The sequence below is a fragment of the Ammospiza nelsoni genome, chromosome 6, assembly GCF_027579445.1.
Source record: "Ammospiza nelsoni isolate bAmmNel1 chromosome 6, bAmmNel1.pri, whole genome shotgun sequence".
Taxonomy (NCBI): Eukaryota; Metazoa; Chordata; class Aves; order Passeriformes; family Passerellidae; genus Ammospiza; species Ammospiza nelsoni.
This window is the reverse complement of record NC_080638.1, coordinates 56,091,367-56,105,505: the sequence shown is the minus strand read 5'-3', so window position 1 is coordinate 56,105,505 and position 14,139 is coordinate 56,091,367. Positions and strand designations below refer to the sequence as shown.

Below are 14,139 nucleotides of genomic sequence, written 5' to 3'. Positions count from 1 at the left end.
TACATACTGTAATATTTTTAAATGTAAGGCTCTAACTATAAACATTACCCAGTGTGAGCAGCCACCCCAAATTCCACACTGTAGCAGTTCCACTGCAGTTTTATTGCCCATGCTATGGAATTGACTGTGGGTAGGTCTCCTTTAGCCATCAAACCTAGCAAGGCATCTTGACTTTGCACAGCAAACCAGAGGAGTAAAGGTAAGGGGAGCTGTATTTACACATCCCTTGTGTGTCCTTGACCACACACAGGCCATTCTCTGAGTTTCAGTCTCTGCTATCAGATGTTTTCTGACCCATGACTGATACAAGAATTGCCATGGCTGTAACCAGCCTGTACTCCACTGATGTGACCTTTGAGGTGCTTTATGGAAAACAAAAGCACACATGCCAGCTGACTAAGTTTGTTACTGTGGAAATTCTCTTGCAAATGCCACCATTCATGCCACACCTAGCTCTTGGCACATCGAGAGCTCTAGCAGTTAGGTTTGAAGAAAACTGGGTGGCTTGACCTTTGCAGATTGATGTTAAGATTCTCATTTTTCCAGAGTGGAAGAACTGGGCTAAGCAATCTTGTACCTGTTATGCAACACAATTCCTTGTATGAGTAAGAATGGAAAAAAACAAACCAAAACAAAGACATCTAAGTTCAAACAGGGATGCAGTGCAGGATGCAGAGAGAAAGGGGGAGATGAGGACATCAGCCTCACTACACACTGAAGCACAGTGCACAGACCCCCAAGTTTTCACTGACAGAAGGTGGCCATTTGCCAAGAACAACACATGTTTATCCTTCCTCTGGTTAAATCCTTGCCAGCAGCAGCTTGGAGCTCTCTGCAGCACTGCAGACCTGCCTGCTGAACACCCCCCTTTGCTGCTTCTTGGCAAGCTGTCACCCCCATCAGCCCAACCACTGGTACTTTCATTCCCTCCTGCCCAAATAAAGTGAATCCAACTACCAATTGAGCACTTTCACAGAGCTGTGTCTGTCTGCTGTGGCATCCTCATATGGACACCTACAAAGGAACATACCTGGCACACCAACATGGTTTTCCACACAGCGGATGTAATTCTGGGCCTTGGGTGGGAGGTCCTCCCATTTTCGTGCTCCAGTTGTGTCAGCTTTCCACCCAGGCATTGTTTCATACTCTACTTCTACCTTCTGTAGTATCTCCTGGTTAGCTGTGGAAGGACAACTTTTGTCACATTTGATTTTAGCTGCTCTGCCTGAAGAGAACAGACCTATGGCTCTTGAACAATAAATTCCTTTGACAGCAAAAATCTGAGAGATGAGGAAATAGTATTTTTACAGGTTTATTCAATCATTCACTCCTTTATTCTTAATTGAGGTTAAATTCTGATAAATCTGATTCAAGAGGATCCAGGCATGCAGTTTCCTCTTCCAAAAACTGTAGAATGTACTCTCTGCTGTCAACATGGAGTCAACAACAACATTACAGTTTTATTTTTGAGGAAATAAGAGTTTTTGAGGTTTACAGTACTTCCACTTTTTGTTTCAGATTTGCATAGAATAAAAGAGTAGACAAGGCATTACTGTGTCAGAAAGTTCCATCTTTACACAACAAGGTTAAATCAGTCTTCTGAAAAACTCTGATGTCTACAAGCTTTTCCCCACTGGAATTCTCATTATGTCCACAGCCAGGAACCACCAAGAGTGGTGGGAAAGCTGGCTGCTGCCAATCCACCCTGTGGCTCTGGAATCCCCTATAGCTCAGCAGAACAAACCCCTTTTCTTGGCAGAGACTGTTATGTATATCTTGAAAACATCATTAATGTAAAAACATTATATATCATTACATCTAAAAAGTGAATCATTATTGAGAGGGCAATATATATTTTTATTAATCACAGTGTTGTTGCTGTTAATAAAGCTTAATAAAGCTATCTAGAAGCAGATTTATTCTGCTGGTTTCCATCTCATTTTTGTACAGCTTTTATTTCAATTTTGCTTCATTAAATGCTATTGCCAGTGATGCACAGTCACTGACTCGAGTCTTGCTGACTTTCAGCCTCCTGATTTTGCCAATAAAAAATATAATGGCACAACACATTAGGGCCTCTCCCCAACAAAAGATTTTATTTGTTCTGAAGTTCTTGTACATTGTACACAGATGCAAAGTAAATGGAAAATTCCAATGTAATGGTACAGCAATCTTTACACAGATACTGCATTTCCATAAATTGCCATAGATTGTCTTGTGAAAAAGAAATCAAGTCTGATTTTAAAAAGCAAAATTGGCTTAACAGGCAGGAAAGAAAAAAAGGAACATAGAGGTTTAACAACTTACCTGGAAAATATGGAATTCTTTTTCCACCCAATTTGTAGGCAACACCAATTTTAATTTCATCAAGGACATCAAGAATATCCAGTTTTGTCAATGCCAAACTGCACAAAAAACATCAGTTAGTTACACACATGATGAATCCCCTTTTTAATACTTTCCTTCTTTTTTTTCCCCTTTCAAAAATCCAGCTCAAGCAACCCAGCCAGAAGAAAGACACAAATGTATTAAACTGTTGTTAACTGGATTCACACCTCTGGGATGAACACTCGCCTGAGATACCACAAGACATTTCCAAATGCTTGGCTGCTCACGCAGGTTCAGCTCAGTGCATGGAAACACACCCTGACTGTGGAAAGGGGCACCTGCTGGGCCTGGTTTAGATGGGTTTGACACATAACATCACTGACAGGGACTATTTCTGTTATTCCTACTCATTCACAACAACTGTCTGACAGATTGAGTGACTGAGTACACTTTTATAACAGAACAAGCATAGTCTGGTTACTAAAACCACATGTGCAGCTCATTAGGAAGGATCCCATCCCGCCTTTCAGTGACTGGGCTGTGCTGTCAGTTTAATGAACCTTATTAATTTTGTGAATGAACACATCAGGAGATAAAAATGGAACCTCGAGAAGAGGCATTATTCCACTGTATTATTCAGTGAATTGAATAAAACTGCATTTTAAAACTAGTCAAATTCTCCAAAACAATATTCTAGATGTTGCCTGGCATGAATCTGAGCAGCTAAGGATTTAGACAGGTACGTGCATATAGTCCAGGCTATATGTGCTCAATAAGTACATGATGAATGAAAAGATTAAGAGACTTTTTGAGAAAGAAGCACCATAGAGCCAGTTCTTCAACTTTTTTTAATCTCCCCATGTTTTTTAGCTATCACAGTTATCAGAGAAGACTTAGTTTTGTTGATAGGAGTGCAGTAATTACACAGAGCAGAAATGGAAGGAAACGTAATGCCTTCTTAAAATTTTCCACATAAACTAGAGCTGCATAAGTTAAAGCAAAATATAAATCCAACTAAAAAAACCACCAAAGGTAAAAACCCCTTTTGATAAATTAATGAACAAGACCATTGTTCCTTTGTTACATTAGTAGCATAAATGATATTAAATTATGTTTCAGTCTATAATATATTAAAATGCCCAGGGTCATGCATTTGCATATATTTATAGTTTGTCTGAATGCATCAACCAAAGAAGCACATGGTCTCAAAGAAAATAAAACTTGGCCCATTAAAAGCAGAATTTATAACACAGTATTTCACTACACCTTTGTAAATAAATGAATCTGGAATGAAAGCTGTGCCAGTTGCTGTACCCTTGTATCACTCCATTAATTTCACTTATCAAGGCAGTGGCTCCAAATGTTGCAGAATTGGTCCTACAAGTAGGATCCGTAAGAGTCAGCCAAACTCAAACCCAACAGGTTTTAGACCACGGCACAAGTCAGTATGAAAGCAGTGGATCAAAAACACTGGAGTAAACTGTTAGAAAACCAATATATTGATCCAATCTACACTGGCCATCTGATGAAAGCAAAATGAAAACATGTACCAAAAAGCACAGCTATCATGTTGCAAAATCACTTAATTTGAAAAAAAAAAGTCAAAGAAATTAGATTCTTATTAGCATTAAGACAATTCTCAGTTGCCCACTGTGCATCATTGTATTGCTTAAAACGTGACACTTTACTGGACTTATATTATTGTTACCTACATATTTATTCTGCGAAGCACAAAATTATCCCTTCCAAATGTAGCGCAAAATCTGTGATGCTTACGCAGTGAATCCGTTGATCATATGAGCATATTTCAAAATGACCAGATCTAACCAGCCACAGCGCCTCTTTCTGCCCGTAGTTACCCCCCACTCATGGCCACGGGACTGTAAGAGATCTCCAATTTCCTAAAATAAGACAGAGAGAATGCTGATGGTGTTTCACTGAAAACCTGGCTGGAAAACAAATACAAACAAATACAGACAAAGAGCAAGAAAAATACAATTTTTCCAATTTGAAAGCTTTTTTTTAGGAAAAAAAAATTACTAGGAGAGGACTAAGGCATTTAACAATCCCCTCATGCACAGGATTTTTGTATTGCTAGCATTTCAATTCACATATTTAATATAACTTTCGTGTTCCAAGGAGAGACTTTTCTCCCTTCTTCATCCAATAGGAAGATTTTCTTAACAATTCAGTCCTTTATAAAATTTCGTTTGCATTTAATTTCTTCATCTGTTTTTTTGACATCTTTTTGGGGTCAAGACTTGGTAAATGCTTGGGACAAGACCAATGCTTGTACAAGGTCTAGGTCAAAACACCTCCTTTCTTCTACCACAGTGTGAGACTGCCAGTTGTTCCATTCAGACTGTCAGTGGCTATACTATGGAAAAAATAAAGAAGGAAGAAACTTTATGTTCATGATTCATAAACCCAAAGGATACCATCAACTCATCTGAGCCATTAAAGAAAGGATTTCAGTGACTAAATCCTTAAATTAGATTCAGAAGACTGCCCTAGAGATTGCTGCTTGCATGGCTCACAATCAATATCCTGAACTTTCTAGTTTCTTGATAATGCAAATAAACCAGACAGTTTAAAATAACCAAAATCTCCCCCCTTCTTTTTATCGCCCTGTTTGTGCATGGCTGGCTGACACACACACCACATTTATTCTATAAATCACACAGAACACAGGCTGTTAAGCACAGAAGTTGTTGTAATTTAAGCTCTTCTGGGATGCACTGACAGTTCCAGTCCACAACAAACTCTCTCCACTGAAATACACCTAATGATGTTACATAAGATGATGACATCTGTTTTCACACTGATCATTACAGCAGAAGTGTGGTCACTGCAATGTAATATCATCACACTCATGTTTCTCATGACAAACACCATAATGTAATTCTCTTCTCTTCATGGGTGTGCTTGCTCAGCATTATTATCACCCTGCTTATTTATCAGTGGAAAACCCTTACCCCATTGTGTCAGGACCCAGGACATTCCTCTGGCTGCCCTGGGTGATTTGAGACCCTGGCAAAGGGCTCAGAGACCTTGGCATGGAGTCAAAAACAGCTGTGCCTTTGATTTTAGTCAATGGAAAAAATTACCAACTTTGTGTGAAGAGTTACAAGCCACAAGAGTTTGAGTAGAATGATAGTTAATTTGTCACAGGGTGAAAAAGTAGAATTTTGGGATTTTAGAATGGGGGTTCAAGAAGCAAGATGGAGGAATCTGGGCATGTCCCGTCCTTCTTCTCTTTCTTCTTGTCCTCCATCTTCTGCTGGGATGGTGACACTTTTTGATTGATTTTGAGTAGAGACAGAGTGTATAACATAGGTGATAGGTATTGGAAAATTATTGTAAATGAAGTATACGTAGTTTGTAGTATAAAAAGTTAACACCATCCCAAGGGCAGTCACATAGATAAGAAAAAATAAACAACCCTGAAAAGCAGAACCGATGAATCTTGACTTCTTCTTTGGTTGCTGGGCTGGGAAAAAAAAGACTTTCAAATAACTCAGAGGTCATCTCAACCACAGAAACCTTTACCCCATTGCACAGTTACTTGTTGCCAGCTGTGCACAGCCCATTTTGTAGCCTACAAAAAAAACCTACATTGATCTGCTCGGTGGGGAAGGCGCCGATGCCCACGCGGGTGGTGTACGCCTTCACCACGCCGTACACATCGCCCACGTGCTGCGGAGGAACGCCCAGCCCGGTGCACACGCCGCCCACGGTGCAGTTCGAGGAGGTCACAAAGGGATACGTGCCTGCCAGGAAAACACAGCAGCACAGCCCTCTGTCAGCAATGGGTAACAAACAAAGACTGGTTTTTATCCGTTCAAAGAAGGTTTTTGCTTCTATGTTTGGCTTTAAAGCTAAACTGGAACTGCAGCCAAAGAGGGAGGCAAATGCTTTTTATTATGTGTCATTCATCCTTTACATCTTTCACCGAGGATTGCACACAAGGGAGAAATTCAAGAGCATCTCAATATTACCTCCATTAGGCATGGGATCTATTATATGATGCTTCTGCTGTGTAAAGTTTTTTTTTAATGTTCTGTGTATCACAGAAATTATTTCCATTACGTTCATGGAGAGCCTGGTGTAAAGGTCACAGACTGGCATTCCCAATGCTCTGCACAAGTGGCTCTGAGTATTTCCCACAAATTGTCTAAGTCTTAAGAGTTACTTATGATCTCTACACAGTGACTCTGGACTGGAGAATCTCTTGAGTCCTTAATTTTTTCTTCATTAATTTAATTAGACTATTGTTAAGAAAACAGAGCAGAGACCAACTGTAGTGGCAAGATTCAGAAGTTGCTGCACCAGTTTAATCCTCCTCCCATGGCAGAGGAATTACCTAAACTGCACTGCAATGAGTACCTGGATTGTTTGGCAACGTGCACACACATTTAAAAGCAATCAAGACAAGAATATCTGCAGTGAAATTTCAGCTGCACTGGAATAAACTTCAGTAAAAATCAATATTTGAGCACTAAACACTAATCCTGCTAATGATACAATCTCTGTTTTAATGACTTTTACTTCTGGGAGATCTGTTCCTATTAAGGAAAGACTATTTTCTCTATTTTCCTGCTGTTTGCAAAGTCAATATAAATACAAATTAAAACAAAACTGATGTCTTAGGAGTTAAGCTGAGTTCACAATATAACTTACCAAAGTCAATATCAAGTAGTGCTGCATTGGCTCCTTCAACAAGGATCTTCTTTGGGGAGCCATGAAGAGCTTCATACATAAAATACACACCATCTCGAACCATGGGTCTTATTTTTTCAGCATATCCCTGCAAATAGAGTACAAATGTCAGCTTCCCCAGACAATAGCTGCAAGCAGGGAACACTGTGTTCACTTTTGAAAGACAAAACATACAGATAAGTCTAAGCTTCCAGCCTCAATAACTGTGTTTTCCTGAAAAATACAACCATTAGTTTATACTCCTTTCAATCTATTGAACCACTCATATAAGAAAACTTGACTTATTATGGCATTAGAATGCCTTAATTTCTGTGTCATTGCTGTTCACAGAGATGTGGTGTGCCTACTGAATTTTGTTGCTATAGTCTTTAGATAGTGTGTTATAGTCTAGCCACTGAGAATGGGACTTAGAACTAGTCCAAGCACCAAAAGACAAACATATCAGCCCTTTTGAATATTAAAAAATATCCTCAGGGTGTCAGCTCCAAAAACTTATAAGAAAAAACACGGGAAAGGTAAGAGATATTTTTAATATCCTCTTTTCTTACATATCCATGAAAGCTGTTTTACCTGCGGGTCTTCTAGATTTATTTGCAAAAAGACAATTTTCTTGTAATACCAGGATCTTGAAACATGCTTTCAAAAACAATTCTTCAGTAAGCAAGGAAGTCCCACTGACACACTGGACACTAATTGAAATCATCACCCTGCATTCTCTTCTCTTCTTTGATACAACAGTAATTTTAAACAACATTCAAAAAGTAAAATATTAGAGGAGAGTTAAATCCTCCACAGAGCTTACATTAATGCCTACAGTAAGAGAGAACATTCTACTAAAAAGCATAGCTACTGTTTATTAAAGCTTTCATAATAATGAACATATGTATTTTTCATATAAATTAGCTCAATAAGTGGTATGTCTGGTACACTTCATTTTTATCTTTTAAAATTAAAATAAATATTTCAAGTGATAAATCCTTACCTTTAGCTTTTTCAATTGTCCTTCTGTATCAATTTCCAATGAGGGAAACATTGACTTGTACTGTTGTGCCAGGTTTTTAAATCTGTAAAATATTGAAATTGTATCTATGAGGAACACAGTCACAGAATCACAGAACCTTTGGCAAGAACTCAGTTTTTATTATGCACAGTATATAATGAAAGCTATAGGGAGAAAATACTCAGAACTCTGACACCTCAACCAGTGCATTTCCCAATTTTCAAAATTCTAGTTTAAATTATGAGAAACTCTGTGAAGTACAGGAAATACACACACACATTCTTTCCAGTTTTCTTCTCCTTCTAGACAATTTATATACATAATTCAGACACATATTTAAAAACATCTCCTTAAAAGCAAATCTGTCAGGCAAAATGTATCACTCTTTAACACAATATTTACAAATGAAAATAGTTGTACCTTGAAGAAAATTCATCAAAGTCAGAGAGGAGGTCACAAATCCGAAGGCCTGTTCGTGCAGCTTTGGAAGAATATGTTGGTCCAATCCCCTTTTTTGTTGTGCCAATACTAAGTAAAAAGAAACACCTCCCTCAAAATGTATAAATACATGCAAAAATACACTTTATGCCAAGTAATTTTGTCAAAGCGAAATCATATAATGGGCAGGATGTCTGAGACATAAAAAGATATTTAAGTTTTATAATAATAAATATATTAACAGCTTTCAGGCTTTGCATAAGTATTGCTAATATTTATGATATTCAGTAAAGCATGAGGCCTTGAGTCTGGCTGACAGTTTGTTCACTAACATAAGTAAGGACAGAACAGAAGCAAAGAATTATTAACATCAACAAGGCTCTTCAGAGACAAACAGCATTTCTGTTTTCCAAAATTACACCGATTTTCCAAATTTGTGTAACTATTAATGAAATGAGGGTGTTGGAAATATTTACTTTTTGCCTTCTTGTGCTTGACGTTGCACTTCCTGGAGCCCATCTACTGCCTGGTGAAAGTCAAACACTGCAGTGGAAAATCAAATGAATATAGTGAGACAACAAAGGAGAAAAATATTCTTGAAATCACAGACATCCATAATTTCAAGACAAAGTGCCTCTGCTGTCATTGACACTGCACAGGCCTTCTCAAGTGAAAACAGAGGGAGAATTCCTTAAACATTGTGAAAACATGTAAAACATCACTCTTCAGTGGACACAGACTCCATTATCATGCTTCAAATTACACAACATAATAAGAAGCTGTGTTAGATCAAATACACAGCCGCTCTGTGGAATAATAACTTAATTTAACCTCATGAGCTAAGCAATCATTTGTGAGGGCTTTTTCCCCTTCACTCTTCACTTACCTATGTGTGCTCTATCTGATATAATCAGTCTTTTCTCCCAGTCTTTCAAACCTGCCAAAAGATGAAGAAAGGTAGGGTTTCAGCTGTGCTGATTGGTTGAGCTTTGGCATTGATTTTTACTTTTTCTGTCTTTTTGCTAGTTTATATGGCTTCTTGTTAAGATAACTGTAGACAAAACGGATAAACCACAAGACAATATCAAATAGCAGCAATGTTTCTGTTGAGGAACTTTTCTCATTTTTGACTTATCAGCTTTCTCATTTTGGTATGGACAAAGATACTTCTTAAATGCCAGAATGCTGTGGCTTACACAAAATTCTTTAAATAAATATTCTTGTTTAATTTGCTACACAACACATTACTTAAAATCTATTTGTGCCTCAGAAAATAGAGAATTTCTATATAGAAACATAAAACAATCTAAGAAGTACAGGATTTTGGAAGTTCATAGGGTCTAAAACCTTGCTCAAATCAGAACCAACTGAGTTTATATTTGGGCACTGAAATTTTGGGTTAAATCATTCCTATTTGAGGTCAAGGGAAGCTTAGCACACACTTCAGCATTGATTTTCTTTCCAATGTGGCATCAAATGCCACAGAACTCCAAGAAACCCATGAAAAGACTGCTTTTGAAAATACATCTAAAGACTGCCACACATTTCAACATTTTAAATACTGTTTTCTCATTTAAAATGTTATTAGTGCACTGAATACTTATGGTCAGAAAAGAGCTTACAAAAACACTCAATGAGGCTGCCAGTATAAAGGTAGGTTAAAAATTACTTGATACAAACCTTTCTTTTCATTCTTTTCAGCTTCTTCAAACAGGCCTGGTAAATGTATAACCACTCCATTACCTTTGGGAACACAAATGATTTATTTTAAAGCAAGGAATAAACCACTTATTTTTAGAATGTAAGGCCTGTAAGGCATTTTAGTATGTAAGGCCTCTACTTGCTGTCTAAAATTTTATTTAAGAAGTAAAACTAGAGTTCACACAAAGTGATCTTGAGGACTTTTTGGATAAATCCTGATTTGGGGTAGGCAGCTGCTGGGCTGCTAAGCTCAGGGAAAGCAGAGCTGGTTTGTTCCAGGCATGAACACCAGACTGCTGCACAGCCAGCTGAGCTAAGCAGATTCTTGTCTTTGTTCAGGGTGGACTTCACCCTGCGACTCCAGCCTCAATTGTTCACAGGGAAAAGCTCAAAGAACTCCCTGGCCTTACCACACTGACAGGCCTGTGTGAAAATATTTAAATCTTCTTCAATATTCAGGTCTTTGTCTTAAACTCAGCTCAAACTAGTGCTGTGATACATTATTAATGCTTTCCCCCTGCTTCTGAGCTACAAAATAGAACCCACGAGCAATAAAGAGCAGTGCTGGTGAGACATGGAGGATTAGTGATGCAGTGGGCTGGAAACAGCTGCTGCCTCCTTCTTGGGAATGTCAGAAATATATGCAAGAGCCTGTCTCAGCCTAAATTTAGCATAACTCAAGTTATAGTCGTTACTAATTGATGAGGGAGTAAATAGGAAAGCAAGACAACACACCATATTTAGCTGAGAGAAAAAATGTTTAATAGATTCTAGTTATCCATTTGGAAATTATTATATGGAACAAAACTGAAACTCTATGACTCACTAGAACTTACACTCATTTCTTGAACAGTCTGTACATGATTTCTCTCAGAAATAATCAAAACTTTGGACAAGAGGCTTAAATTTGCCTACCATTTAAATATGAGTTTAATGTCCAGTGAATGCTGCAAATCTTTTTATGATGCCATCTGCACCAAGTATCTTTATAGCACAATACAGCATCACCCTAAACAGCTGGTGATGTGAACAAAAAGGGGACTGGATAATGACCTCCTAAGTAGATCCTTGCATTTTGGGGCCTATTTCTGGAAGTCAGTAAAGAGCTGTGAGAGACAATTTTTATTATTTATTTAGCTAAGTCCTGTCATTTGTGTCCTCAAAGAATAGCACATCTATTTCTGAAAGTATAAAAAGAGAGTGCAAGTAGATGGTGGGGTCCAAATTTTACCATAAAGTATAAGAAGGAACATGATAAGATGTTCTTGCTTTCAGTTTTCTAACAGTGGAAATTAAACTGACACTGAAAGTAGAGTAACTCTTCCTGTTAAAGCAGCAGTGAAATAAAAGTCAAACAGCTGAAGCTAAAGCAAATCTGACTGAGAGTTATGTTTTTCTTTCCTTGTTACTGCAAAGTTCTAGCTATCCACCACACAATGTTATTTTATAGTAATTTCCAAAATGTCTTACCAATAAAAGAAATTGCCTTTGGATTAATGATGCCACTAGGAAATAGGTGAAAATCATATTCTTTCCCATCAACAACGACAGTATGGCCTGCATTATTCCCACCCTGCAAGAGACAGAAACGTGAAGAATAATGGTGTAACCTCTAAGAGCAGATGATTTGGCAAGAGTATCTTTCTTTTATTTATACATTTCTTTGGTCACTCCTTCCTCCACCTTACAGTTTCTTAACATGCTTTAGCATTGTAAAAAGGGCTCAAACAGGACAGTGAGGGAATTAAAGGAGTTCAGCAGGAGTGCAGAATTGGGAAGCAGAAGGATACCACGAAATCAAGGCAGGGTTGGTGCAGAGCAGAGTTAATACAGGAGTGGTGGCATAAGCTAGGCAAGAACTGAAGCTTTCTGGGAGAAGAAACTGGAGACCGCCCTCGGAGTCCTGTCCCTGACATGCCTACAGAAACCCATCTTTTTAGGCATCTTCTGTGCATGGACATTTCCTTGAGTTTGAGCCCAGTATTGTCCTTTGAATGGAAGCTCTCCCACCTGCCCAACCACGAACAGCTACTGCTTCTCCTGGTGTTCAAGACAGAGGCTCTCTGTCAGGCCGGAACCATGTGCACACTGAATGACCTTGTCAGCCACAGAATGTCCTGAGTCTGAAGGGACCCACAGGAGTCCAACTCCTAGCCCCACACAGGACCACCCCAAAAATGGTCAAGAGATGATCTTCCCAGTTACCACCACCACCACTTTATGGAGTCTGCTACAATTCATGACTTACATGACAACATACCAGAACCAAGAATAGGAGCTAGTATTTTCCTTACTAAACTGCTTTTCCACAAACTATTTTAAAAAAGAGAATGATGTGGCAACACAGAAACTTAGAAAGAAGTGAGCAAATCAAGGTAATGAGTTGATTTGACCTGAAATATTAAGAGTTAAAGGTCCAGATTTCTCAGCAGGCTTAGTGTATTTTCCTGCTGTGCCTTAATGTAAGTTTGTCTCCTGCTGATAAGGTTGAAACCTGACTACTCATGTGCTGTGGTGCTGCAGGCCTTCAGTTTTCCCAAATGATTACAAATCTTTGTGAGTTTGATATGAGAACTGGATGATTTAATCTGTCTAGGAAGAGGGCAACTACTGGAAGGGGAACTGAGACTGCCACTGGTAATTTGCAGACAATAAAGAGTGTTGGCTGAATGAGTGGAGTTACATGAAAATGCTGAGAAAGAACAGTCATTTATGAAAATGAATACTAGAATACACTTTAATTCTGAGTTTTAATTCATTCTTCATTTACTCATTTGCCTTTTTGTATGTAACACACAGGAAAATGGCAAGTGAAAATCTTTTCAAAATGTGGATAAATGCTGAAACACAACATTAAGAAAATATACAAAAAGAGAAAGTTTTTTAATCAGTGTGATGGAGAACCTTAGGAAATATGTCTGCAAACATGATAAAAAGAATTTTTATGCTCCAGAACATTTGAGTTCAACAATTACTTTTAAACAGATTACCTGCTAAGGGAGAGCTGGGGAGTTAGAACAGAAAAAATAGTACACACAGATTTCATTTGACTTAAAAACTGATGGAGAGCTCATCCTTGGGATGGGAAGGATTCTGAAATGTCTTGCTAATGCAGAGTTATAACTTGTCCAGAGAATCCTGGCTATTTTTCTTGCCTCCCAGATATAATAAACCAGTTGCAGGAATCTGAATCTAATTAAAAGCACTCAATTATCTAGAAGGTTAATTAATCAGGCAGGAGAGTACTTTACATGATATTTAAGAGGTCTGACTCTGGTGGATTGCATTGATGGTTGGTTGAAACACCAGTTTATTTTATTATCAGGCTGAAAAAAAAGCTAGCAACTTCTGGGACTCCCAGCTTTCCTTTTCTGCTCACCTATAGACAACGGCAAGATGGAAACTTTAAAAGAATTAACTCCATCATTTAACACCAATTTAACCTCTACTACAAGTAACAATTTCCTCTTTTCCTCAGAAAATGGGGAACGAGGCTGCTTCAAAAGTATTTGTTATCACAATGTTATAGTTACACTCTGCTTTTCATAATCAACATGAACAAATGAAGGCAGGCTTGAGGACTCACAATCTGAGATGACAGCGTTCCTAAATTATAGTCAAAGGTATTTTCTTGTATCCTAAAATTTCAGAAGGTGGGATACATTAGTATGAGAATGCTTATGAAAGACAGTTTTTGCTTTTGGAAAATTTCCTGAACAACTGACATCCAGACAAACGCTCTTTCTTTAGCAAATGCTTAAAAAAGGGATGCTAATCAAGCAGCTTGTGAAAGTTGGCATACATAAAAAAAATGCTGAAGAACAGAAACACCATCAGATATTGTACATCCTCTAATAGCCAAAATCCCTGATACAGTTTCAGTCCCTCTGGATAGATAACAAGCATCAAAAATACAGTGACAGACCACCTAACACAGAATTTCTCCAATTAAA

General features: G+C 38.1%; 1 protein-coding gene across 1 annotated transcript in view; it reads right to left on the bottom strand.

The window, feature by feature from the left end:
* Positions 1–14,139, bottom strand: part of ADSS1 (adenylosuccinate synthase 1) — a 28,373-nt gene that overhangs the window by 3,675 nt on the left and 10,559 nt on the right. Inside the window, exons 2-12 of the mRNA XM_059475419.1 lie at positions 11,657–11,759; positions 10,166–10,228; positions 9,372–9,422; positions 8,962–9,028; positions 8,468–8,575; positions 8,030–8,111; positions 7,009–7,135; positions 5,944–6,098; positions 4,105–4,229; positions 2,308–2,405; positions 1,031–1,180 (exon numbers count right to left, since the gene is read on the bottom strand). Coding sequence (XP_059331402.1) covers positions 1,031–1,180; positions 2,308–2,405; positions 4,105–4,229; positions 5,944–6,098; positions 7,009–7,135; positions 8,030–8,111; positions 8,468–8,575; positions 8,962–9,028; positions 9,372–9,422; positions 10,166–10,228; positions 11,657–11,759 — 1,129 coding nt within the window. The remainder of the gene's footprint in view (positions 1–1,030; positions 1,181–2,307; positions 2,406–4,104; positions 4,230–5,943; positions 6,099–7,008; positions 7,136–8,029; positions 8,112–8,467; positions 8,576–8,961; positions 9,029–9,371; positions 9,423–10,165; positions 10,229–11,656; positions 11,760–14,139) is intronic.